We start from the raw sequence: 21698 nt of genomic DNA, 5'->3' as shown, positions 1-21698 counted from the left end.
TATTCAGGGACAGCCCCATGGAGGCTGTGCTTTCCACGAAGTCCCGAGCAGCCCTTCGTAAAGTCATGTCAGCATGGATATTAAAAACCCCTAGCACAACCAATCTAGGTGTCTCTAGGAGCACATCTGCCATGACCTGAAGCAGCCCGGCCAGGGAATCTTTGGTGCAGCGGGGAGGTCGGTACACCAAAAGGAATCGTGTTCTTCATCAATCTTTCATAATCCTCAATCATAATGGATTATTGAACGGGCTGAAATACACTAGTAATGGATAAAGCAGTATTTATACATTTTTGCCATCTTAACTGGTGTCATATACCATCTGTACATCATTTTCATATAGTTTTCCTTCAGAACAAAGAACACCTTGGTGGCTATCACCAATTGAAACTTCATTACTCAAACCGCTTGGCAAAAGGGGGAAGTGGCCTACATACAGAGACTTAGTGAGAGATCAAGAAGGAAAATGGAAATTAAAAGATTATGAAATAAAGACCATGTTCAGAGTTGGTTGCATTACAGACAACAAAATGAGATGTATAAGGAAGATAAAAAAGGGTTTATCTATACAATTTCTAGATTCCAAAAAAAGGTTATAGAAGAAGATGTGAAGCTACTGAAGAAAGCATATAGTATTCTGCTAGAATGGGAAAGATGAAGAGGTTAAATCAATTATGATTAAATGGGCGCAAGATATAGGATATAACATACAATTTGAGAATTGGGGGAAATTGTGGAAGGTAGATCTGAAATTTACAGATTGTTCTCTTTTAAAGGCTTTCTCCCCCCCCCCCGGTATTACTTTGTTTTGTATCCCGGGAAGCTTTGCAAATAAGTTGTAGTGAAAGAGGGAAAACAGGAAATCAAATATCAAAATATTAGATTAGAGGGGAAGTACACCGTGAGAGAGTAGAGTCAGAGATTAAGGATGGAATTACAGTGATACAGTGTGGCTAAAAATAATTGCAGGGTTTTTTTTCTTTTTCTTTAAGTATTTCCCTATAATAAAGGACAGTGCGCCATCTTGTGATATTTGGATATAATTACAAGCATTGGTAGGAAAAGAAATAAAATACTTATTTTATTTCTTATCTTTCTCTCCTCCCTCCCTTTTGCTTTATCTCCTCTCTCTATAGAAATATATAATATATAAATGTAATTGTTGAAAACTGCTTAGTTATTCTGAGTTAATATCTTAAATAATAACTGGAACTTTATTTTTTATTTGTTACTTGTATTCTGATATGCTTTTTTGTGTTTGCTTCTATTGTTGCAGACAAAACTATGGCTAATACAGGCAGAAAAACCACCTCCAGGCCCAACTACAACACCACGTCAGAGAAAATGATCAATTGCAGAAGGGGACACAAAGTCTGATTTAACATCAATTTTATTAGAAATGAAGAAAGAGATGAGGTAAGGAATACAGAGGCTGGTACAAAAAGCAGATTTTAATACAGCGGCAGCCACAAATTTAACAACAGAAATTAAAGAATTGGAGAAAACAGGACAGGACAGTTACTATAACTGAAAGCCAAAATGTAATGAAAAATGCCAAATCAGGAAAGTCGCCTGGCCCCAATGGGATACCTGTTGAGCTATATAAAAAACTTGAAGAGATATTGATAACACCATTAAAAGCAGTAGTCAATGATATTCTTAAAGGAAAGATGCCGGATTCTTGAAATAATGAATACGCGATTCTAAACAATGAAGTGACTTAGAGATAACTTCCAATTACAGACCAATATCTTTGCTGAACTGCAATTATAAAATCTATGCAGGCATTTTAGTAGATAGATTAAAAAATGTACTAAAAGATATAATTTATCCAAACCAGGTAGGATTCCTTCCAGAACACCAGATTCAACATAATACCAGGAACATCATCAACATATTAGAATATCTGGAGCTCAAAAATGAAAAACAACCATGATGTTCATAGATGCTGAAAAGGCGTTTGATAATATCTCATGGAGCTTTATGAAAAAATAGATGAACTTAGTGGGCTGCGGAGAAAGGTTTGAAAGGGTATAGAATCCACCTACTCTACACAAAGGGCGAAACTAATAAGCAATGGCAATATCACGGATAGCATTGAAATCAGGAAAGGTACGAGACAAGGGTGCCCCCTATCCCCCCTTTTATTCATACTACTGCTGGAAACCTTGCTGAATGAACTTAGGAAAGAAGAAAGAATAAAAGGTATCAAGATTGGAGAAAAAACATACAAGATAAGAGCATATGCAGATGATGTGATAGTGACAACGGGAAACCCCAAAGAAGGTATCCCATTGGCAATAGAGATAATTAATGAATTTGGACAATTGGCAGAACTCTAAATTAATAAAAATAAAACCAATTTATTAGTTAAAGTAATGTTTCAGAGGAAAAATTAATTACAGGAAATTACTGGCTTAGAAATTAAGAAAAAAGTAAAATATCTGGGAATTTGGCTGTCAAATAAATGTATATCAACATAATTACATTAAGCTATGGAAGGAGATTAAGAGGGACCTGGAAATCTGGAGTAGGCTCCATCTCTCCTTTTGGGGCAAATTTTCTGTAATTAAAATGAGTGTTTTGCCAAAATTGATGTTTTTGTTACAATTTTGGAGTGGCCGCCGAGACCATATAACACCAGTCTTGAAAGACCTACATTGGCTCCCAGTTCATTTCCGAGCACAATTCAAAGTGTTGGTGCTGACCTTTAAAGCCCTAAATGGCCTCGGTCCAGTATACCTGAAGGAGCGTTTCTACCTGGACACTGAGGTCCAGCGCCGAGGGCATTCTGGCGGTTCCCTCACTGTGAGAAGCCAAGCTACAGGGAACCAGACAGAGGGCCTTCTCGGTAGTGGCACCCGCCCTGTGGAATGCCATCCCACCAGATGTCAAAGAGAAAAACATATACCAGATTTTAAAAGACATCTGAAGGTAGCCCTGTTTAGGAAAGCTTTTAATGTTTAACAGACCGTTGTATTTTAATATATTGTTGGAAGCCGCCCAGATGAGTGGGGTATAAATAATAAAATTATTATTATTATTATTATTATTATTATTATTATTATTACATCCCAATTTTGCGTGGTATGAACTGCTTTAAAAACTGGTAAAAGGATATAGCAAGATTTATATGGAATGGCAAAAAACCAAGAATCAAACACCAAATCTTAATAGACCAAAAGGAGAGAGGAGGATTCGCTTTGTCTGATTTGGAATTGTATCACGTGGCAGCCTGGTTAGTGTGGATCAAAGATTGGATAGTATTGAAAGATACGGATCTACTTGATCTAGAGAGCTATGACAATTGTTTTGGATGGCACGCGTATATGATATACGATAAGGTGAAAGTCCACAGGAGTTTTTTGAATCATAGAGTAAGAAAATAATTATATAAGATGTGGAATAAATATAAAGACCTAGAACCCAAGACCCCCTGAGTGACTTCCCCATTGGAAGCCATGTCCGGGGGGGGGGGGATGCAAAGAGATTGGGCAAAGTATAGAATGATTATGGAAGAGAATAGCAACAAATTAAAGCTGAAATTAAAGCTCCTTGATCACTGCAGATGGTGACAGCAGTCACGAAATTAAAAGACGCCTGCTTCTTGGGAGAAAAGCAATGACAAACCTAGACAGCATCTTAAAAAGCAGAGACATCACCTTGCCTACAAAGGTCCGTATAGTTAAAGCTATGGTTTTCCCAGTAGTGATGCATGGAAGTGAGAGCTGGACCATAAAGAAGGCTGATCGCCAAAGAATTGATGCTTTTGAATTATGGTGTTGGAGGAGACTCTTGAGAGTCCCATGGACTGCAAGAACAAACCTATCCATTCTGAAGGAAATCAGCCCTGAGCGCTGACTGGAAGGACAGATCCTGAAGCTGAGGCTCCAATACTTTGGCCACCTCATGAGAAGAGAAGAATCCTTGGAAAAGACCCTGAGAAGGGTCCCAAGGAGAAGGGGATGACAGATGAGATGGTTGGACAGTGTTCTCGAAGCTACGAACATGAGTTTGACCAAACTGCCGGAGGCAATGGAAGACAGGAGTGCCTGGCGTGCTCTGGTCCATGGGGTCACGAGGAGTCGGACATGACTAAACGACTAAACAACAACAAAAGCTGAAAGGATTTGGAAAAATTAGACTATATTTAACAGATTGCCTACAATACTTTCAAATTAATGAAAGACTTAGTATTATTGACAAAAGAAAAGGATTTGCAAATGAAACTTCTAAATTTGAAAAGGAGCTCCTCCAATCCAAATATATTATAAAAATGTATGACCTCCTCCTGGATTGGGAGGTAAAGGAATAGGAAGTGAAAGGATCTATGATATGTTGGGCCCAAGACCTAAGATACAACATATACATGCAACAACTGCGGCAAGGAATTCTAATAGCAAGAAATTGAAAAAGCGAAATCATCCCTTCAAAGGTTGAGTGGCAGTCCAAATTTATAAGAGTACTTACACTTAGCAAGGAGAAGGGGAGCAGTGAAACTCAACACAACAAGTTAATAAGGAGTGGATAGTAATTAAGGAATATTGCAGCCAAAACTTTTGAATATATGGGTTTTATTGCTGCTGTTCTTATGACAGGGAGCTGGACTAGAAGATCCTTGGACTCCCCTTGACCTCTACAGTTCTAGGATTCCAGAGCCAATCCTGCTTCCTAAACACCACTGTGATGCTCCACTTTTCACAACTCTCCATTCCCAATTCTCTCTGCCAAATACCAAATATCAATGGACTCTCAGCACATGTTCACTCTCAATGAGCCCTCGAGAGTCACATTCTGCACATCCCTAACAGTACATATCTTTCATTATACTTACTATTATGAGACATTACCTCCATTGCTTTAATACATATATGTACAACTTTCCGTACAAACACCAGAACACCACAAACATACTACATATTTCCCTCTATGGGTTTGTTGATATGAAGCACAAAGTGAACTCTGTGGGAAACATTTGGCACACTCCATACATCTAAATGGGTTCTTCTGTGTGAGAGTGCATAGGTTTTTATTAAGAACTCTATTATAATAGAAACACATTAAACATTCCTTCCTCTTAAACCGTTGTTTCTTTGTGAGCTTGCTGATGTTTTCTAAGAGTTACACTCTTACTGAAGCACTTCCCACATTCCAAACATTTAAATGGTTTCTCCCCTGTGTGAGTTCGAAGATGTATAGAAAGGTGTGAACATCGACTGAAGCTCTTCCCACACTCCATACATCTAAATGGTTTCTCCCCTGTGTGAATTCGTAGATGTGTTGTAAGAGCTGAACTCTGAATGAAAACTTTCCCACACTCTATACATTTAAATGGTTTCTCCCCTGTATGAGTTCGTAGATGTAAAGTAAGGTGTGAACCGTGTCTGAAGCTCTTTCCACATTCCATACATTTAAATGGTTTCTCCCCTGTGTGACTTCGTTGATGTAAAGTCAGCTGTGAACACTGACTGAAGCACTTTCCACACTCCACACATCTAAATGGTTTCTCACCCGTGTGAGTTCTTTGATGTACAGTAAGTATTCCATTGTGATTGAAGCTCTTTCCACACTCCATACATTTAAATGGTTTCTCACCAGTGTGAGTTCGTTGATGTACAATAAGTACTCCACTCTGACTGAAGCACATACCACAATCCATACATTCAAATGGTTTCTCCCCTGTGTGACTTCGTTGGTGCACAGTGAGTTTCGCACTACAAACGAAGCTCTTTCCACACTCCAAACATTTATATGGTTTCTCCCCTGTGTGAATTCGTTGATGTAAAATAAGGCTTCCACTCTGACTGAAACACTTTCCACACTCCATACATCTAAATGGTTTCTCTCCTGTGTGTGTTCGTTGATGAATAGTAAGTTGTGAAGACTTACTGAAGCTATTTCCGCACTCCATACATTTAAATGGTTTCTCCCCCGTGTGAGTTTGTTGATGTCTAGTAAGGTTTCCTTTTTCTCTGAAACACTTCCCACAATCCATACATCTAAATGGTTTCTCCCCTGTGTGAGTTCGTTGATGAATAGTAAGTTGTGAAGACTTAGAGAAGCTCTTTCCACACTCCATACATTTAAAGGGTTTCTCCCCTGTGTGAGTCAGTTGATGATTTCTAAGCACTCCACTATTGGTGAAGCTCTTTCCACACTCCATACATTTAAATTGTTTCTCCCTTGTGTGAGTTCGCTGATGTCTAGTAAAGTGTGAACACTGTCTGAAGCTCTTTCCACAATCCATACATTTATACGGTTTCTCACCTGTGTGAGTCCGTTGATGTCTAGTAAGATGTGAACACCGTCTGAAGCTCTTTCCACACTCCATACATTTATATGGTTTCTCTCCTGTATGGGTCCGTTGATGTACAGTAAGTTTCCCTCTTTCACTGAAGCTCTTTCCACACTCCATACATCTAAATGGTTTCTCCCCTGTGTGAATTCGTTGATGTACAGTAAGTTTTCCTCTTTCACTGAAGCTCTTTCCACACTCCATACATTTAAAGGGTTTCTCCACACTGTTAGTTTGCAGATGTGTATTAAGGTGTTCTCTCACACTGAAGTACTTTACAGATGGCTCTTCAATATTCTGATTGCCTTCTTCATCGCCTGGTTTAAAGTGGGGAATAGGAAAATATTGTCAGATATTCAGGGAATAGAACAAAGCAACTTAACACACAGCAAGACCAATCAGCACCTTCTCTTCTTTAACACCTCCTGGATTCCTTCCTCTCCTACGTACCAAATTTATAGGAAAGGAAAGGATATCTGAAAATAGCCTCAATAACCCCTAGTATCCAGTTCTACCTTCAACTCACATGTAACACTGAGCACCAAGAGAAACCTTCTATGCTGAGGTGAGGCATCTATGGCCCTCCAGATGTGGTTGGACTCTAAGTACCATCAACCCAAGCAAATATGGCCAATGACCAGGGATGATGGGAGTTGTAGTGCAGCCAAATCTGGAGGGATATACTTTCTCCATCTTCCCCCTCCTGTGAAATTGCTACGCCTCTTTATTCAGTTTTCTCCTTCCTCCCTCATCTGTAATATCTTGCTGATACATTTCAACCAACTGTACATATCACCTAAACCTGCACCAGGATGCTGGAAAAGATGGGCCCTTGTTCTGATCCAAAAGGGTTCTTTTTATATTCCTGCACACTGAAAGGAGACATAAAAAGGTACAGTCTCACAGCAAAGTGGAAGTATGTACCTCTCAACTGGTCCAGGACAACATCACTGTATTTTTCTGTTCCAAACGACGAGATGAGCTCAGACTTGAGTATCAGAGTCCCCGCTATGTGGAATAAGAATAACAGAAGTGTTGTTTATGTCATATGTGACTGTACAAATATTCAAAAATATTAATCTTGTGAAGTAAACAGCAAAGTATCTGGTGGCCCATTAAACACTATTAAATGACATGAACCAGGAAACCTCATGCCATCATTATTACCCTATGAGTCTTTGTATATTATACACGGGTTTGTTTGTTTGCAAATTCAAATCAATAACCTTTATTAGGCATGACAAGGTCAGGAGCTTCAGAACAAAATTATGGATAAAACATTCACGTTATAGACTTCATGAAATAAAATACATATTAATTAAATTAATATTTTAGAACGATATATCAATTTTCAATTAGCATCCCCTGGTCCTCTCCACAGTGGCCCAATCTGAGCACAAAAACTCAGCCACCACTAAAGTAACTCCATCATTATTATCCGACAGTAACCCCTGAATAGTTGGCATTGCCGCGATCGATGCATCCACTTGCAAAGCACCCAGCAATCGCCTTCTCGCATTAATACCATAATTGCAGGAAAAGAAAATGTGGTCCAATGTATCTGGATCATTCTTCCCACATTTACATAAACGTTCGGCTTTTGGGAGAGCTAGATATCTTCCTTCTGTCTCCATAGAGGGGAACACGTTGAATCTAGCCAACATGAAGAGCCTGCACCCTTCCTGACTCTTCCAAGTTTGCCATATATCCCCCTTTAAAGTCTCTGCACATAGGGACCACCTCAAGTAAGTAGAGAGTGCTTTTCCCTATAAGAGTCTTTCTAATAATTTTCAAGATGTCTTTGGGGTCAGTGTTTTCAAAATCAGCTATCTTTAGTCCTATTGAGTTCAGCTTTCTCCTACAAGTCAGTGGTAGGTTATTGCTTGTATTATCACTTAGAAGGTCGTAAAGGAGAGAGTTAGGGGATAGGGCTCTATTATGAAGGAAGATTCAAGGAAACACTGGCCTGCGAGTGCTCCAATTGGATAATAGCCTTTACCAAAGGCTTCATGGACTTTGAAGAAGGACAAACTCAGGAGAAGTGGGAGAAACAAGCAAAGATGAAAGCAAATTTGGCAAAGACTGACTGTAATTAACTCCTGCCTGGAAACCTATGAACCCACTGTCAAAGAACGTATGCATCCAGAATTGGACTGGACTGTCACTTACGGACACGCCGTTAAGACCGTGTTCATGGATGACAATCTTACTCGGCTACGAGGGGTCACCAAAGAAGAAGGCATGACATCAATAAATGACTCAAACAGCAGAGTCTATCAGCCAAGAAGAGTAAGAATGTGCCCTTACCTAGAGAGGCCACCATCTCATAATTCTCCTCCATGACTTCCTTATGCAGAGCTCTTTGGCCTAGATCCAGCAGAGCCCACTCCTCCTCCGTGAAAAATACAGCCACCTCCTCAAAAGTCAAGAGGGCCTGGAAGAAGAAGAAGAAGAAAGCAGAGCTTCTCTTAGATCCCCATCATCCCCACTCAACACAGAGGGAAGCTGGGTTGTCCCATCTGTGCTTCCTGCCTCCTCCCTGATTCCCCATTGCTCTTTCCCTACCTGAGGAAGGTGCCTGGCTCCTCTTTCCACTCCACCTCTGAGAAGAGACGGTCCAAAAGGTGGTGCCTCTGAGGCCATTGCGTTGCCAGTGGAAAGGACAGAGGAGGAGGAGGAGGAGGAGGCGTAAACTGGGCCACTTCTGGGCCTCTCTTAGATGTTGCCACGATGCACTTCAATGCAAGGAGCAGCTCTATAAGGAGAACAATGCAGAAATGATGATAATGACCACCACAACAACAATCTATTGAATTTATATTCCACCCTATAACTGGAGGTCTCAGGGCGGTTCACAGAAAGGTGGGTTTATTTTGGGTGGGAGACATTTACACAGATAGCATACCTTTTAGAAATTACTTACTTATCAAACCTTTATTGGGCATTTTGGAAATAAAACCATAAAAGAGAAAATAACATATAAAAGCCTTGAAATATATATAAAAAGGCAGCAGTTGGCTACATACACACACACACACACACACACACACACATATATATATGTAGAATCTGTGGTTTTCCTTGTTAACCTGCTCCTTGGAGGATTGCTACCAAAAACTCGGCTACCCCCGCCGTTACCCTTAGGTCAACATCAGATAGGCAGAATCCCACTTTTTCACCTTGCTGGGGTTCCAGACCACCCAAAAGAGGGGACAGCACGCGTTGACGGAGCGTACTGTACAATGGGCAATGAAAGAGAATATGCTCTACAGTGTCCGGGACGTTCATAGAACATCTGCCGAATCTCTTGTTTCTAGGAATGTTTTGATATCTTCCCCTGACAAATGCCGAGGGAAAAACATTCAAACGGGCCAGCATAAAAGCCCTACGTTGGGCTGGGATTATTAACTTAGTGACGTAATTGGCTCTGCTATCTAAGATATTTAAATCATAGAATATAGGGGAGCAAATTTTGTTTACAGCTGCCATAATATTTTGTCTCTCGACATCCTTTAGTCTAGTTAGGATATTATGGAAAATGTATTGCTCGTTAGAATTGTACAGGCGCTCCAGCTCAATGCCTAAAGATTCAATCTTTTTTTCAAGGTACTGATACCATCTTGATTTATAGGAGTCTTTGAGCAAATCAGCGAGCAGACTTGATGGGGAGCAGCGAAAATGGCAGCGTAACCAGTATTTTATTGAGGTGGTCCAAGGCCATTATTCCATTGTGTGTATGCCTATTTCTGCACACATTGTTTCATATTTGATCACAGTTGGGAGTCCAAGAATACATCTCAGAAAGCTGGAGTGAATCTTTTTTAAATCACTGTTATATGCTTGGACCCATAGCGGGATTCCATAGAATATCTGGGATTGCACTTTTGTTTGAAATATCTGGTTGGCCGCAGGAATAAATTGATTACCTTTCTGATAATAAAAACGGGTGACTGCTGATGAGGTGCACTTTGCCTGTTTTATGGCATTTGTGTGATGATTTGCCCACCCTAAATTGCTCTTTTAGAAATTACAAATACCGTACCTGATGTACAGATGGTATATAACACCAGTGAAACTACTTAAAATGTACAAAACCCCCCCAAACAAATAATAATAAATGTTGGAAATGTAAGGAAAAAGAGGGTATGTTTCCATCGCTTCCCAGCTACCTCCTGGGGAGCTTTTGTGTGGCTGGAAAATATCCCTGGAAGGCAGGCAGCTGCTGCACAAAGCTCAGAGTCAGCGCCATAGCTCCACCAACTCTGTCCTCTGGCCTTGCCCATCAATGGAAAGTGGCCCCTGGAAGGCTGCTCAGGAGCGAATGTGGCCCACAGGCTGGATAATGGTGTCCACCCCTGTTCCAAACACGGAACATGCTGTCATCCTGGCCCACCTTGCAGGATTCTTGTGTGAGCATTGCCCAGGTGGGGGTAATAATAATAATAATAATAATAATAATAATAATTATTATTATTATTATTTATGCCTCACCCATCTGGCTGGGTTTCCCTAGCCACTCTGGGTGGCTTCCAACAAAATATTAAAATAATCCATCAAATATTAAAAGCTTCCCTAAACAGGGCTGCCTTCAGATGTCTTCTACTTCTTCATCCTGGGGCCTACCAGAAGAGTGAACGATGGGGGTGGAGACGCTCCTTCAGGTATACTGGACCAAAGCCATGTAGGGCTTTAAAGGTCAGCACCAACACTTTGAATTGTGCTCGGAAATGTACTGGGAGCCAGTGTAGGTCTTTTAAGATGTTATGTGGTCTCGCCGGCCTCTCCCAGTCAGTAGTTAGCTGCTGCATTCTGGATTAGTTGTAGTTTCCGGGTCATCTTCAAAGGTAGCCCCACGTATCACTTGATGTTTACGGAACTGGGTTTCCTCCCAAAAAATGACCCTGAATTTTTTGAATTTTATTAGTTACAGGTAGGTAGCCGTGTTGGTCTGACGCAGTCAAAACGAAATAAAAAAATCCTTCCAGTAGCACTTTAGAGACCAACTAAGTTTGTCATAGGTATGAGCTTTCGTGTGCACTGTTTCAGTGAATCTGAAGAAGTGTGCATAAACCAGAAGTCGCTTCTACACATGTCCGGTGGCCATCTTGGTGGTGGCCACATGGAGGTGGCCATTTTGGTGGTGGCCACATGGAGGTGGCCTTCTTGGGTGGCCCACCACTAAGATGGCCACCGGGCATGCGTGGAAGCGACTTCCGATGCTGCTCTGCCCAATTTCCGGTGCCCAGACATGAGCAGAGCGGCACTCAAAATGGAGGCTACCTGGCAGGTCGGAAATCTGGGGAATTTCCAGGATTTTTCTCCATTCGGGAGAACAGCGGGAAATGGATTAAAATTAAATTAAAATTTCCTTCTCAAGCAAAGCAACCAGCCTTCTTTCTCACGCTGAGGGCAGGAGAACCCATGACCCGCCAGATCTTGTCGGACTACAACTTCCATCTGCCCCAGCCAACATGGCCAATGCTCAGGGATGATAGGCTCTGTAGAAACAATCATCTTGTGAAGTGTGCATGCACATGAAAGCTCATACCTATGACAAACTTAGTTGGTCTCTAAGGTGGTACTGGAAGGATTTTTTAAATTTCGTTTTGAATTTTATTGACATGGATGATACATTTATGATACATTTATGTTGTATTTTTATGCTGTTTTTAAGGTTGCTTTTAATTAATGTTTCATATTTGCTGTTAGCTGCCCAGAGTCTGGTTTTCAAATCGAGAAGGGCGGTATAGAAATAAAAAATTATTATTTATTAGTATTATTATCATGTAGAGTGCATTGCAGTAGTCCAAGCGAGAGATAACTAGAGCATGCACCACTCTAGTGAGACAGTCTGCGGGCAGGTAGGGACTCAGCCTGCGTACCAGATGGAGCTGATAAACAGCTGCCCTGGACACAGAATTGAACTGCGCCTCCATGGACAGCTGTGAGTCCAAAATGACTCCCAGGCTGCGCACCTGGTCCTTCAGGGGCACAGTTACCCCATTCAGGACCAGGGAGTCCTCCACACCTGCCCGCCTCCTGTCCCCCACAAACAGTACTTCTGTCTTGTCAGGATTCAACCGCCATACATCCTCCATCCTCGATCCATCCTCACTGCCTCCAGACACTCACACAGGACCTTCAGCGCCTTCACTTTTAATGATTTGAAAGAGAGGTAGAGTTGGGTGTCATCCGCATACTGATGAACACCCAGCCCAAACCCCCTGATGATCTCTCCCAGCGGATGCATGTAGATGTTAAAGAGCATGGGGGAGAGGACAGAACCCTGAGGCACCCCACAAGTGAGAGTCCAGGGGTCTGAACACTCAATACAGGCGAGATCTCCCACTCCTGGGTTCTTTTATTCTTCTTTCTGACAAAGTCCCAAGAGGATATCTGGAGAAGCCGCTTATTGGATAGAAACAGCATCAAAATCTGCGAGGGGGGGATCAGTTTCATACTCCCCTCTTTGCCCCAAGACTATCTGGGGGCCCGCCTCCTTCCCAAGAAGTAAATTCTTGTTTCCTTTTGCTTCCTTCTCACATCAGCCTCTTTCTTACTAAAGAAGCTCCAGAGGCCGATTTCCCTTGACATTCCCCATCTCTCAATTCGAAATCTCCTCCCTCTCTCCCAATCCAGAGGCGACTCTGTTCTCCAGCTGCTTCCACTTCCTCTCCCCCTGTTTGCCCTCCCGATCTCCACCCCACTGAGGAAGGGGCTTCAGCAGCAGATTTCGGAGGGGGCAGATCAGGGTCCTGGAGGAGCTCACCCATCCCCTGGGGAGAGCGATGGGGGGCAGGAGGGGGGCAGCAGTGAGAAGGGAGATGGAGGCTGTTAAAGAGAGAGGAGCATCACTAGGTGGAATGGGGCTGCCACCCCTTTGAAGGGAGAAGGACTGACTTCTGAGTCTACATGCACAGGGTGGGGCTGAAAATCCCTTTCTAGTTAGGGTGCACTGGGAGGGGGGAGAGACCCTTTTGTGGTTCATCTCAAGTGTCTTCGCCCCCTCCCCTCCCCCCACCATGGGAGGCTGGCTTCAAAAGATCTCTGCGCTTCAAAAAGGATCTTGCAATGCAAACCCTGTTTTGGGAGGGCAACACTTTGCAACAAGATGGGCTGCATCCAGCCCACCCCATTCCCACAGGGAAAATGCGGAGCCCCTCCCTGCTTTCCTTTCTCTCCCCCTCCAATCCTCCCGCCTCCTTTCCCAGCTGCCCTGTTTGTAGATTCAAAGAGAGAAAAAGCAAATCCTTCTCCCACTCCCCCACCCCCAAATAACCCCCAAATATGCGGCACCTCTTTCTCCTCTTCTCCAAGTCCGCTGCTCTTCCGGGAATGAGGATGGAGACCCCTCCCCTCCAGATTGCCTCCCCCCCCGTAACCCCCCCCACAAAACTTCCTGCCTCTCTAGGAAGCGGAGCTCATTGACCCAGAGGGAGGGCGAGAGGCAGGAGATCCGCCTCCCCCTCCCTGCAAACAGGAATTCCCTTCCAGGCCGGGAAGCTCTATATTCCCATTTATTTAGCGAGAAATTCGTGGATTCCCGACCCGGCAGCCAAAGAGGACCCTTTAATAGCAAGAGAGCAACAGGACCCTTGACCGCAGGGCCAAAGCCCAAACCCCAAAGATGGGGCATTTCTCTCCAGGGAGTGTCTCACCTGCTAGCTGCCTGGCATATTTCTCATGGTCAATTGGTGCATTTTGAGGGGTGGTTGCTGTGGTTTGTGGAAGGACCAGCGGAGAGCGAACTTTGACACTTGATAACACAACAAAGGCAGAACACAACAAAATGCACATCTCAATTACTATGGGACCTTCCTTCCAAGTGCAAAGCATAGACCCTCATTGAGAGAACGTTTCTCCCAAAGTGCTAGAATGCCATAAGTAGTTTAGTAAAACAACACAATATAATAATAAATAATAAATAATATTTTTCAGCAGCCCAACAGCCCACAGATAAAAAATGTTATTTAACCTGTTGGTGCGAATGACTATACTTCTGTATCTCCTTCCTGAAGGTAGGAGATTAAAGAGGTGCTGGCTGGGGTGTGAGTCGTCGCTGAGAATTTTCCTCACTCTTCTGAGGCAGCGGTCTCCTGCGATGTCATCTAGCGAACTCAGGGGACAGCCCATGACAGGCATCCCCAAACTTCGGCCCTCCAGATGTTTTGGACTACAATTCCCATCATCCTTGACCACTGGTCCTGTTAGCTAGGGATCATGGGAGTTGTAGGCCAAAACATCTGGAGGGCCGCAGTTTGGGGATGCCTGACCTAGGCTGTATTGATTTTTCAATTGAGGTCTTCACTAAGGTGAACTCCCAGGAATTCAAAGGAAGAGACTCTCTCCACCCTGCCCCACCCCGATATACAACAGGGCTAGTTCCCCTCTCTTCCTCCGAAAGTCCAACACCATCTCCTTTGTCTTACTGGTATTTAGGTGCAAGTTGTTCTCTAGGCACCATGTCAAGACTTTTTGAACCTCCTCCCTATACGCTGATTAATCTTCACCTGTGATTAGTCCCATTATGGTGGTATCATCTGCAAACTTAATAATTACAGCGGATGGATGTATTATTATTGTATAGTATCCCATGCCCAGGAATATACGGTCGTACCATGGATCCCAAATGCCCTGGAACTCGGACGTTTTGTCTCCAAATGCCGCAAACCCGGAAGTGACCTGTTTGTGAACGTTGTTTTGGAACCTGAACGTCCGAAGAGGCTCCCGCGGCTTCTGATTGGGAAAGTTCAGCATCCACGCAGGACTAGGAGGGAGAGCGGCTTATTTTTGAGTAAATGCAGCTGGGTTGGCACTGGAAAGGTGAGGAAAGTTCAGCATCCATGCAGAACTAGGAGGGAGAGTGCCTTTTCTTTCGATGGGAACTGGCGGGAGGGGGGGGGAGAGGGAGGGGGGTGTCATTGTCTCTCTTGCGCCCCCTCCGCAGCTGCAGCCCAGAGCCCGTGGGCCTCACCTTCGCCTCCCTGCCCGGGGCGGAGGCTTGTGGTGGAGGCAGACGCCTCATGCCTTTCCTGGGCGGTTGGCCATGCCAGTGGCCGAAGCAGGGTGCCCGAGGCGCCTGCGATGCCAGTACCCATCATGCGAACGATGAGATGGACACGTTGGGCGTACATGCTCTATCAGAAGGCCTCACATACAATCAGTGTCTAATTAAAGGCATCTCCAAAAAAGATACATCTGACACAATCTGGCCTTCCTTTCTCTCCCTTGAAGAGGAGGATATTTCAATGCCATGATCATCATTATCACGGAGTTATTGTGGAGATTACAATGACTGGTAATGTCTAGCCAAGCGAATCAGTAGTTGGGTTCCTACCGAGAATACTGGGGGAGCCAAAATGACCGTGGTGTGGGATTGAGGATTGGTGTGATCATTCTGTGATAGTGGACAAAGCTGTATTTACTTTAATAAATGAATGTTGCTTTTTTCAAAAAGAAAAAGGGGGGGTCTCGAATTAAATGCTTTGCATGCAGAAGGTCACAGGTGAAAGCCTTGGCAGGCAAAGAGACCCTGTTGGCATCCGTCTGTCTCGGGAGGCGATGGAGGAGGGGGCCTTTGGGGGTGAAGTCCAACTGTGGGCAGCTTGCAGGACTTGCTGTGTCATGGGCAAATGCTCAATGCCGGCAGAGGGAGGAGCAGCTCCAGATGAACTCTGCTTTCAGTTTCCTATACTTCCTGCTCTTTCTACAGATTTCTGAAAAATGGGCCAGTTATGTGGGCAGAGAGATTCCTCTCTCCGCAGGGAAATCTTCCCTCCCCATATTGGTTGTTCCCCCAGCACCTCCTTTATTCCGGCTGCCACCAGGGATTTTATCCACTTTGCCATTAATAAAGCCATGACTGAGAAGGTACTGTAAAGCAATGAATGCTTAAAATATAAACAACATAGGACATTTTAAAGGTTACTTTCCAGTATTTCTGTGTTTTCATTGTTCCTTTATTGCGACTATAAAAATGTGATTTATGCTGCTGTTCTTATAACAATGAGTTGGACTAGAAGACCCTTGAAGTCCCTTTAAACTCTACAGTTCTAGGATTCTACACGCAACCCTGCTTCCTAAACACCACTTTTGCTCCACTTTTCACAATTATCCATTCCCAACTCTCTCTGCCAAAGAGACTCTCAGCGGACTCTCAGCACATGTTCCCTCTCAATGAACCCTCGAGAGTCACATTCTGCACACCCCTAACAGTACATTGTATCTTTGATCATACTTATTATGAGACATTACCTTCATTGCTATAATACATATATGTACAATTTTCCATACAAATATGAGACCATCAAATATACTCCATGCATTTACAATTGATTTTTTTCCCTATGTGAGTTTGCTGATATGAGGGACAATGTGGGGAAAACATGGTAACTCCATAAAACTAAATAGTTTCTCCTCCATAAGAGTCTGTGGTTGCTTATTAAGAACTCCATTATAATTGAAATACTTTCCACATCCCTCCCATTTAAACTGTTGCTTCTCTATGAGATCTTTGATGTTTTCTAAGAGTTCCATTCTCACTGAAGCACTTCCCACAATCCATACATTTAAATGGTTTCACCCCTGTATGAGTTCGCTGGTGTCTTCTAAGAGATCCATTCTCACTGAAGCACCTCCCACAATCTATACATATATACGGTTTTTCGCCTGTGTGAGTTCTCCAATGTATAGCAATTTGTGAACTCCGTCTGAAGCTCTTCCCACACTCCTTACATTTAAATGGTTTCTCCCCTGTGTGAGTTCGGAGATGAATTTTAAGATTTCCACTACAACTGAAGCTCTTTCCACACTCCATACATCTAAAAGGTTTCTCCCCTGAGTGAGTCCGTTGATGAATTCGAAGATTTCCACTACGACTGAAGCCCTTCCCACACCTCATACATTTAAATGGTAACTCACCAGTGTGAGTTCGTACATGTGCTGCAAGATCACCCCTCTGACTGAAGCTATTTCCACAAACCGTACACTTATATGGTTTCTCACCCGTGTGAGTTCGTTTATGTTTAGTAAGTGTCCCATTGTGACTGAAGCTCTTTCCACACTCTATACATTTAAAGGGTTTCTCCCCAGTGTGAATCCGTTGATGTGTTCTAAAACTTCCACTGTCACTGAAGCTCTTTCCGCACTCCATACACTTAAAAGGTTTCTCCCCTGTGTGAGTTCGTTGATGTATAGTAAGGTGTGAAGACAGTCTGAAGTTCTTTCCACACTCCATACATCTAAATGGTTTCTCCCCTGTGTGAGTTCGCTGATGTGCTGTAAGAGCTCCACTCTGACTGAAACCCTTCCCACAAATACATTTAAATGGCTTCTCCCCGGTGTGACTTTGTTGGTGCACAGTGAGTCTCCCACTACAAATGAAGCTCTTTCCACACTCCAAACATTTATAAGGTTTCTCTCCTGTATGAGTTCCTTGATGCAGAGTAAGGCTTCCACTCGCACTGAAGCACTTTCCACAAAACGTACACTTATATGGTTTCTCACCCATGTGAGTTCTTTGATGTCTAGTAAGGATTCCACTCTGACTGAAGCCCTTCCCACACTCCATACATTTAAATGGTTTCTCCCCTGTGTGAATCCGTTGATGTCGTCTAAGAGTTCCACTTGCACTGAAGCGCTTTCCGCACTCCATACAATTAAAGGGTTTTTCCCCAGTGTGAGTTCGTTGATGTACAGTAAGTTTTCCACTTTCACTGAAGCTCTTTCCGCACTCCATACATTTAAAAGGTTTCTCCCCTGTGTGAGTTCGTAGATGTGTGCTAAGGTGTGAACACAGTCCGAAGCTCTTTCCACACTCCATACATCTAAATGGTTTGTTCCCTGTGTGAATTTGTTTATGTACGGTAAGATTTCCATTTTTACTGAAGCTCTTTCCGCACTCCATGCATTGAAAGGGTTTCTCTCCTTTGTGAGTTTGTAGATGTGTGCTGAGGTGTTCACTCACACTGAAGTACTTTACAGATGGCCCCTCAAAATTCTGACTGCCTTCTTCATCACCTGGTTTAAAGTGGGAGGGGGGTAGGGAGAAAATATTGTTAGGTATTCAAGTAAGAGAATGAGAGAACTTAACACACAGAAATACCAACCAGCACCTCCTCTTATTGACTGCCTCAGACCAACATGGCTACCTACCAGAATCTTTAACTCCCATGTAACACTGAGTATCAAGAGAAAACATCTATGCTGAGGTGAGGCATCTATGGCCCTCCAGATGTGGTTGGACTCTAAGTAGCATCAACCCAAGCAAAGATGGCCAATGACCAGGGATTTCTCCCCCCAGTGAAAATGCTACGCCTCTGTATTCAGTTTCCTCTTTCCTCCCATATTCTGTAATTTATTGCTGATACATTCCAACCAACTGTGCACACCACCTAAACCTGCACCAGGATGCTGGAAAAGATGGGTCCTTGTTCTGATCCAAAAGGGCTCTTTTTATATTCCTACACACTGAAAGGAAACATACAAAGGTACAGCCTCACAGCAAAGTGGAAGTATGCACCTCTCAATTGGTCCAGGACAGCATCCCTGTATTTTTCTGTTCCAAGGGAGGAGATGAGCTCAGACTTGAGTATTAGAATCTCTGCTATGTGAAATAAGTAAAACAGAAGTGCTGTTTATGTCATATGTTACTTTAAAAATACCTATTCCAAAATGTTAATCTTGTGAAACAAAGACAGCAAAGTATCTGGTGGCCCATTGTTGTTGTTGTTTGGTCGTTTAGTCATGTCCGACTCTTCGTGACCCCACGGACCATAGCACGCCAGGCACTCCTGTCTTGCACTGCCTCCCGCAGTTTGGTCAAACTCATGTTCGTAGCTTCGAGAACACTGTCCAACCATCTCGTCCTCTGTCGTCCCCTTCTCCTAGTACCCTCCATCTTTCCCAACATCAAGGTCTTTTCCAAGGATTCTTCTCTTCTCATGAGGTGGCCAAAGTATTGGAGCCTCAGCTTCACGATCTGTCCTTCCAGTGAGCACTCAGGGCTGATTTCCTGAAGAATGGAGAGGTTTGATCTTCTTGCAGTCCATGGGACTCTCAAGAGTCTCCTCCAGCACCATAATTCAAAAGCATCCATTCTTTGGCGATCAGCCTTCTTTATGGTCCAGCTCTCACTTCCATACATCACTACTGGGAAAACCATAGCTTTAACTATACGGACCTTTGTAGGCAAGGTGATGTCTCTGCTTTTTTTTTTTGGCCCATTAAAAGCTAATAAATGACGTGGACCAGGAAAGCTCATGTCACCATTATTATCCTGTATCTTTGTAGATTTTACATAGGTTTTTAAAAAGGAAATATCAGCTTTTTTAAAGGAAATATCAGCTCCAATACTTTGGCCACCTCATGAGAAGAGGAGACTCCCTGGAAAAGACCCTGATGTTGGGAAAGATTGAGGGCACAAGGAGAAGGGGACTCCCTGGAAAAGACCCTGATGCTGGGAAAGATTGAGGGCACAGGGAGAAGGGGACGACAGAGGATGAGATGGTTGGACAGTGTTCTCGAAGCTACGAACATGAGTTTGACCAAACTGCGGGAGGCAGTGGAAGACAGGAGTGCCTGGCGTGCTCTGGTCAATGGGGTCATGAAGAGTCGGAAACGACTAAACGACTAAACAACAAAAACATCAGCCTATGAAGAGTTACCTACTGACAAAAGTACAGTGTTGCTATAAACTACAATCTTCAACATCAACATTGTTGGGCTGGTCATATGTTCTGATGCCCAATTACCATCTTCAAAAGCAACTACTCTATACCCAACTTAAGAATGGAAAGGAAATGTACAACCTGTTACAGAATGCTCAAATAGAAAAAGAGGAAAAGGGAAAGAAGATAATAAGATGGGAGCAGGGCTTAGGTTATGCAATTGAATATAAAGAGTGGGAGAAACTGTGGACAAAAATTATAATTTTTACAGAATGTTATTTAATAAGAGAAAACTACCTGAAAATGCATAGGTTTGGTCCCATGGACTGCTAGAAGATCAAAATGCACCATAGGTGGTATTTAACACCGGAGAGATTGGCTAAAATGAACAAATCGCTTAGTCATAAGTGTTGGAGATGCACAAAGCATATTGGAACCTTCTACCATATGTGGTGGACATGCCCAGAGATCAGAAAGTTCTGGGACATGATCCATGAAGAAATAAGAAAGTTATTAAGAACTTCACATAGCAAAAAAACAGAAACATAACTTTTGGGAATACTGAATAGTGATATTCCAAAAGAAAGACACCAGCGGCAAGAATCCTGGTGGCTAAGTACTGGAAGGATAACCAGCTACCGACCAAAGAGGAGTGGTTATGTAAATTATATGAATATTTGGAACTGGCCAAATGGATGGATATAGTAAGACTACAGCCAATGAATACAGTCAAGGAGGAATGGAATTGCTTGAATTATTATTTAGAAAGACAAGGTTCTAATGTAAAAATTTGGCGGTGTCTAGAATGACCTCGTGAATGGAAAAGGAGAAACATACATATCTATAAATTAAGATGAAAATAATACTGAAATATATATATACATATCTATAAATTAAGATGAAAATAATACTGAAATACAGATAAAATATGAAATGTGAAAGGAAGTGTTGTGAGAGTGATGGAAGTCTTATTACTATTATTTTGTAAAATAGTGTTTATCGTATTGAAATATTATACTTTTCTTTATTCTTTTGCTGTCTACTTTTCTTTGCATTTCTTTTTCTTCTCTGCTTTTTCTTTCTCTATATTATTCTTTATGCATGGTTTTGTATTGAGGGACTCACTTTGCAATAATAATAATATTAATAATAATAATAAAAGGAATGGAAAGGGAAATACCGGAGGACAACAAAAGAGGTTTCAAGACGCTCTCAAGGGAAATTTTTTTAAATGCAGTTTTTTAAAGGAGAAACTAGCCAACAGGAAAGCACATTTGGCAAACCCTCACTGTGATTAACTCCCACCCGGAAACCTATGTCCCCACTGTGGAAGAATGTGTGGATCCAGAATTGGACTCTACAGTCACTTACAGACACACCGTGTTCATGGAAGACAATCTTACCCGGCTATGAGGGGTTGCCAAAGAAGAAGACACGGCATTAATAAATGGAACAAAGAGCATGTTGATTCTTTCAATGTCTAGCAGCCATGAGGGAGAAAAAATGCTTCCTCACCTAGAGAGGCCACCATCTCATAATTCTCCTCCATGACTTCCTTGTGCAGGGCTCTTTGGCCTGGATCCAGCAGAGCCCACTCCTCCTCCGTGAAAAACACAGCCACCTCCTCAAAGGTCAAGAGGGCCTGGAAGAAGAAGAAGAAAACAGAGCTTCTCTTAGATCCCCCTCATCCTCACTCAACACAGAGGGAAGCTGGGTTGTCCCATCTGTGCCTCTTC

General features: G+C 42.9%; 1 protein-coding gene across 15 annotated transcripts in view; it reads right to left on the bottom strand.

Annotated features, from left to right (window-relative positions):
- Positions 1–1372: 1372 nt before the first annotated feature.
- Positions 1373–21698, bottom strand: part of LOC118081220 (uncharacterized) — a 32488-nt gene continuing 12162 nt past the window's right edge. For 3 of the 15 annotated variants that reach the window (XM_088663912.1, XM_088663909.1, XM_088663910.1), the window contains 3 exons: positions 21478–21604; positions 7220–7303; positions 1373–6612 (listed from right to left, as the gene is read on the bottom strand). In XM_088663912.1, coding sequence (XP_088520038.1) covers positions 5078–6612; positions 7220–7303; positions 21478–21604 — 1746 coding nt within the window. In that variant the 3' untranslated portion in view covers positions 1373–5077. Of the gene's footprint in view, positions 6613–7219; positions 7304–8602; positions 8730–8860; positions 9051–13591; positions 13654–16232; positions 18314–18815; positions 18900–20259; positions 20342–21477; positions 21608–21698 lie in introns of those variants that run through there. The other 12 variants (XM_088663918.1, XM_088663915.1, XM_088663917.1 and 9 more) reach the window with 8 other exon arrangements.

Source organism: Zootoca vivipara, chromosome 2, assembly GCF_965207765.1.
Source record: "Zootoca vivipara chromosome 2, rZooViv2.hap1.1, whole genome shotgun sequence".
In the NCBI taxonomy this organism is placed as follows: domain Eukaryota; kingdom Metazoa; phylum Chordata; class Lepidosauria; order Squamata; family Lacertidae; genus Zootoca; species Zootoca vivipara.
The sequence above is the reverse complement of the archived record's forward strand: the minus strand, read 5'-3'. Positions and strand labels throughout refer to the sequence as shown.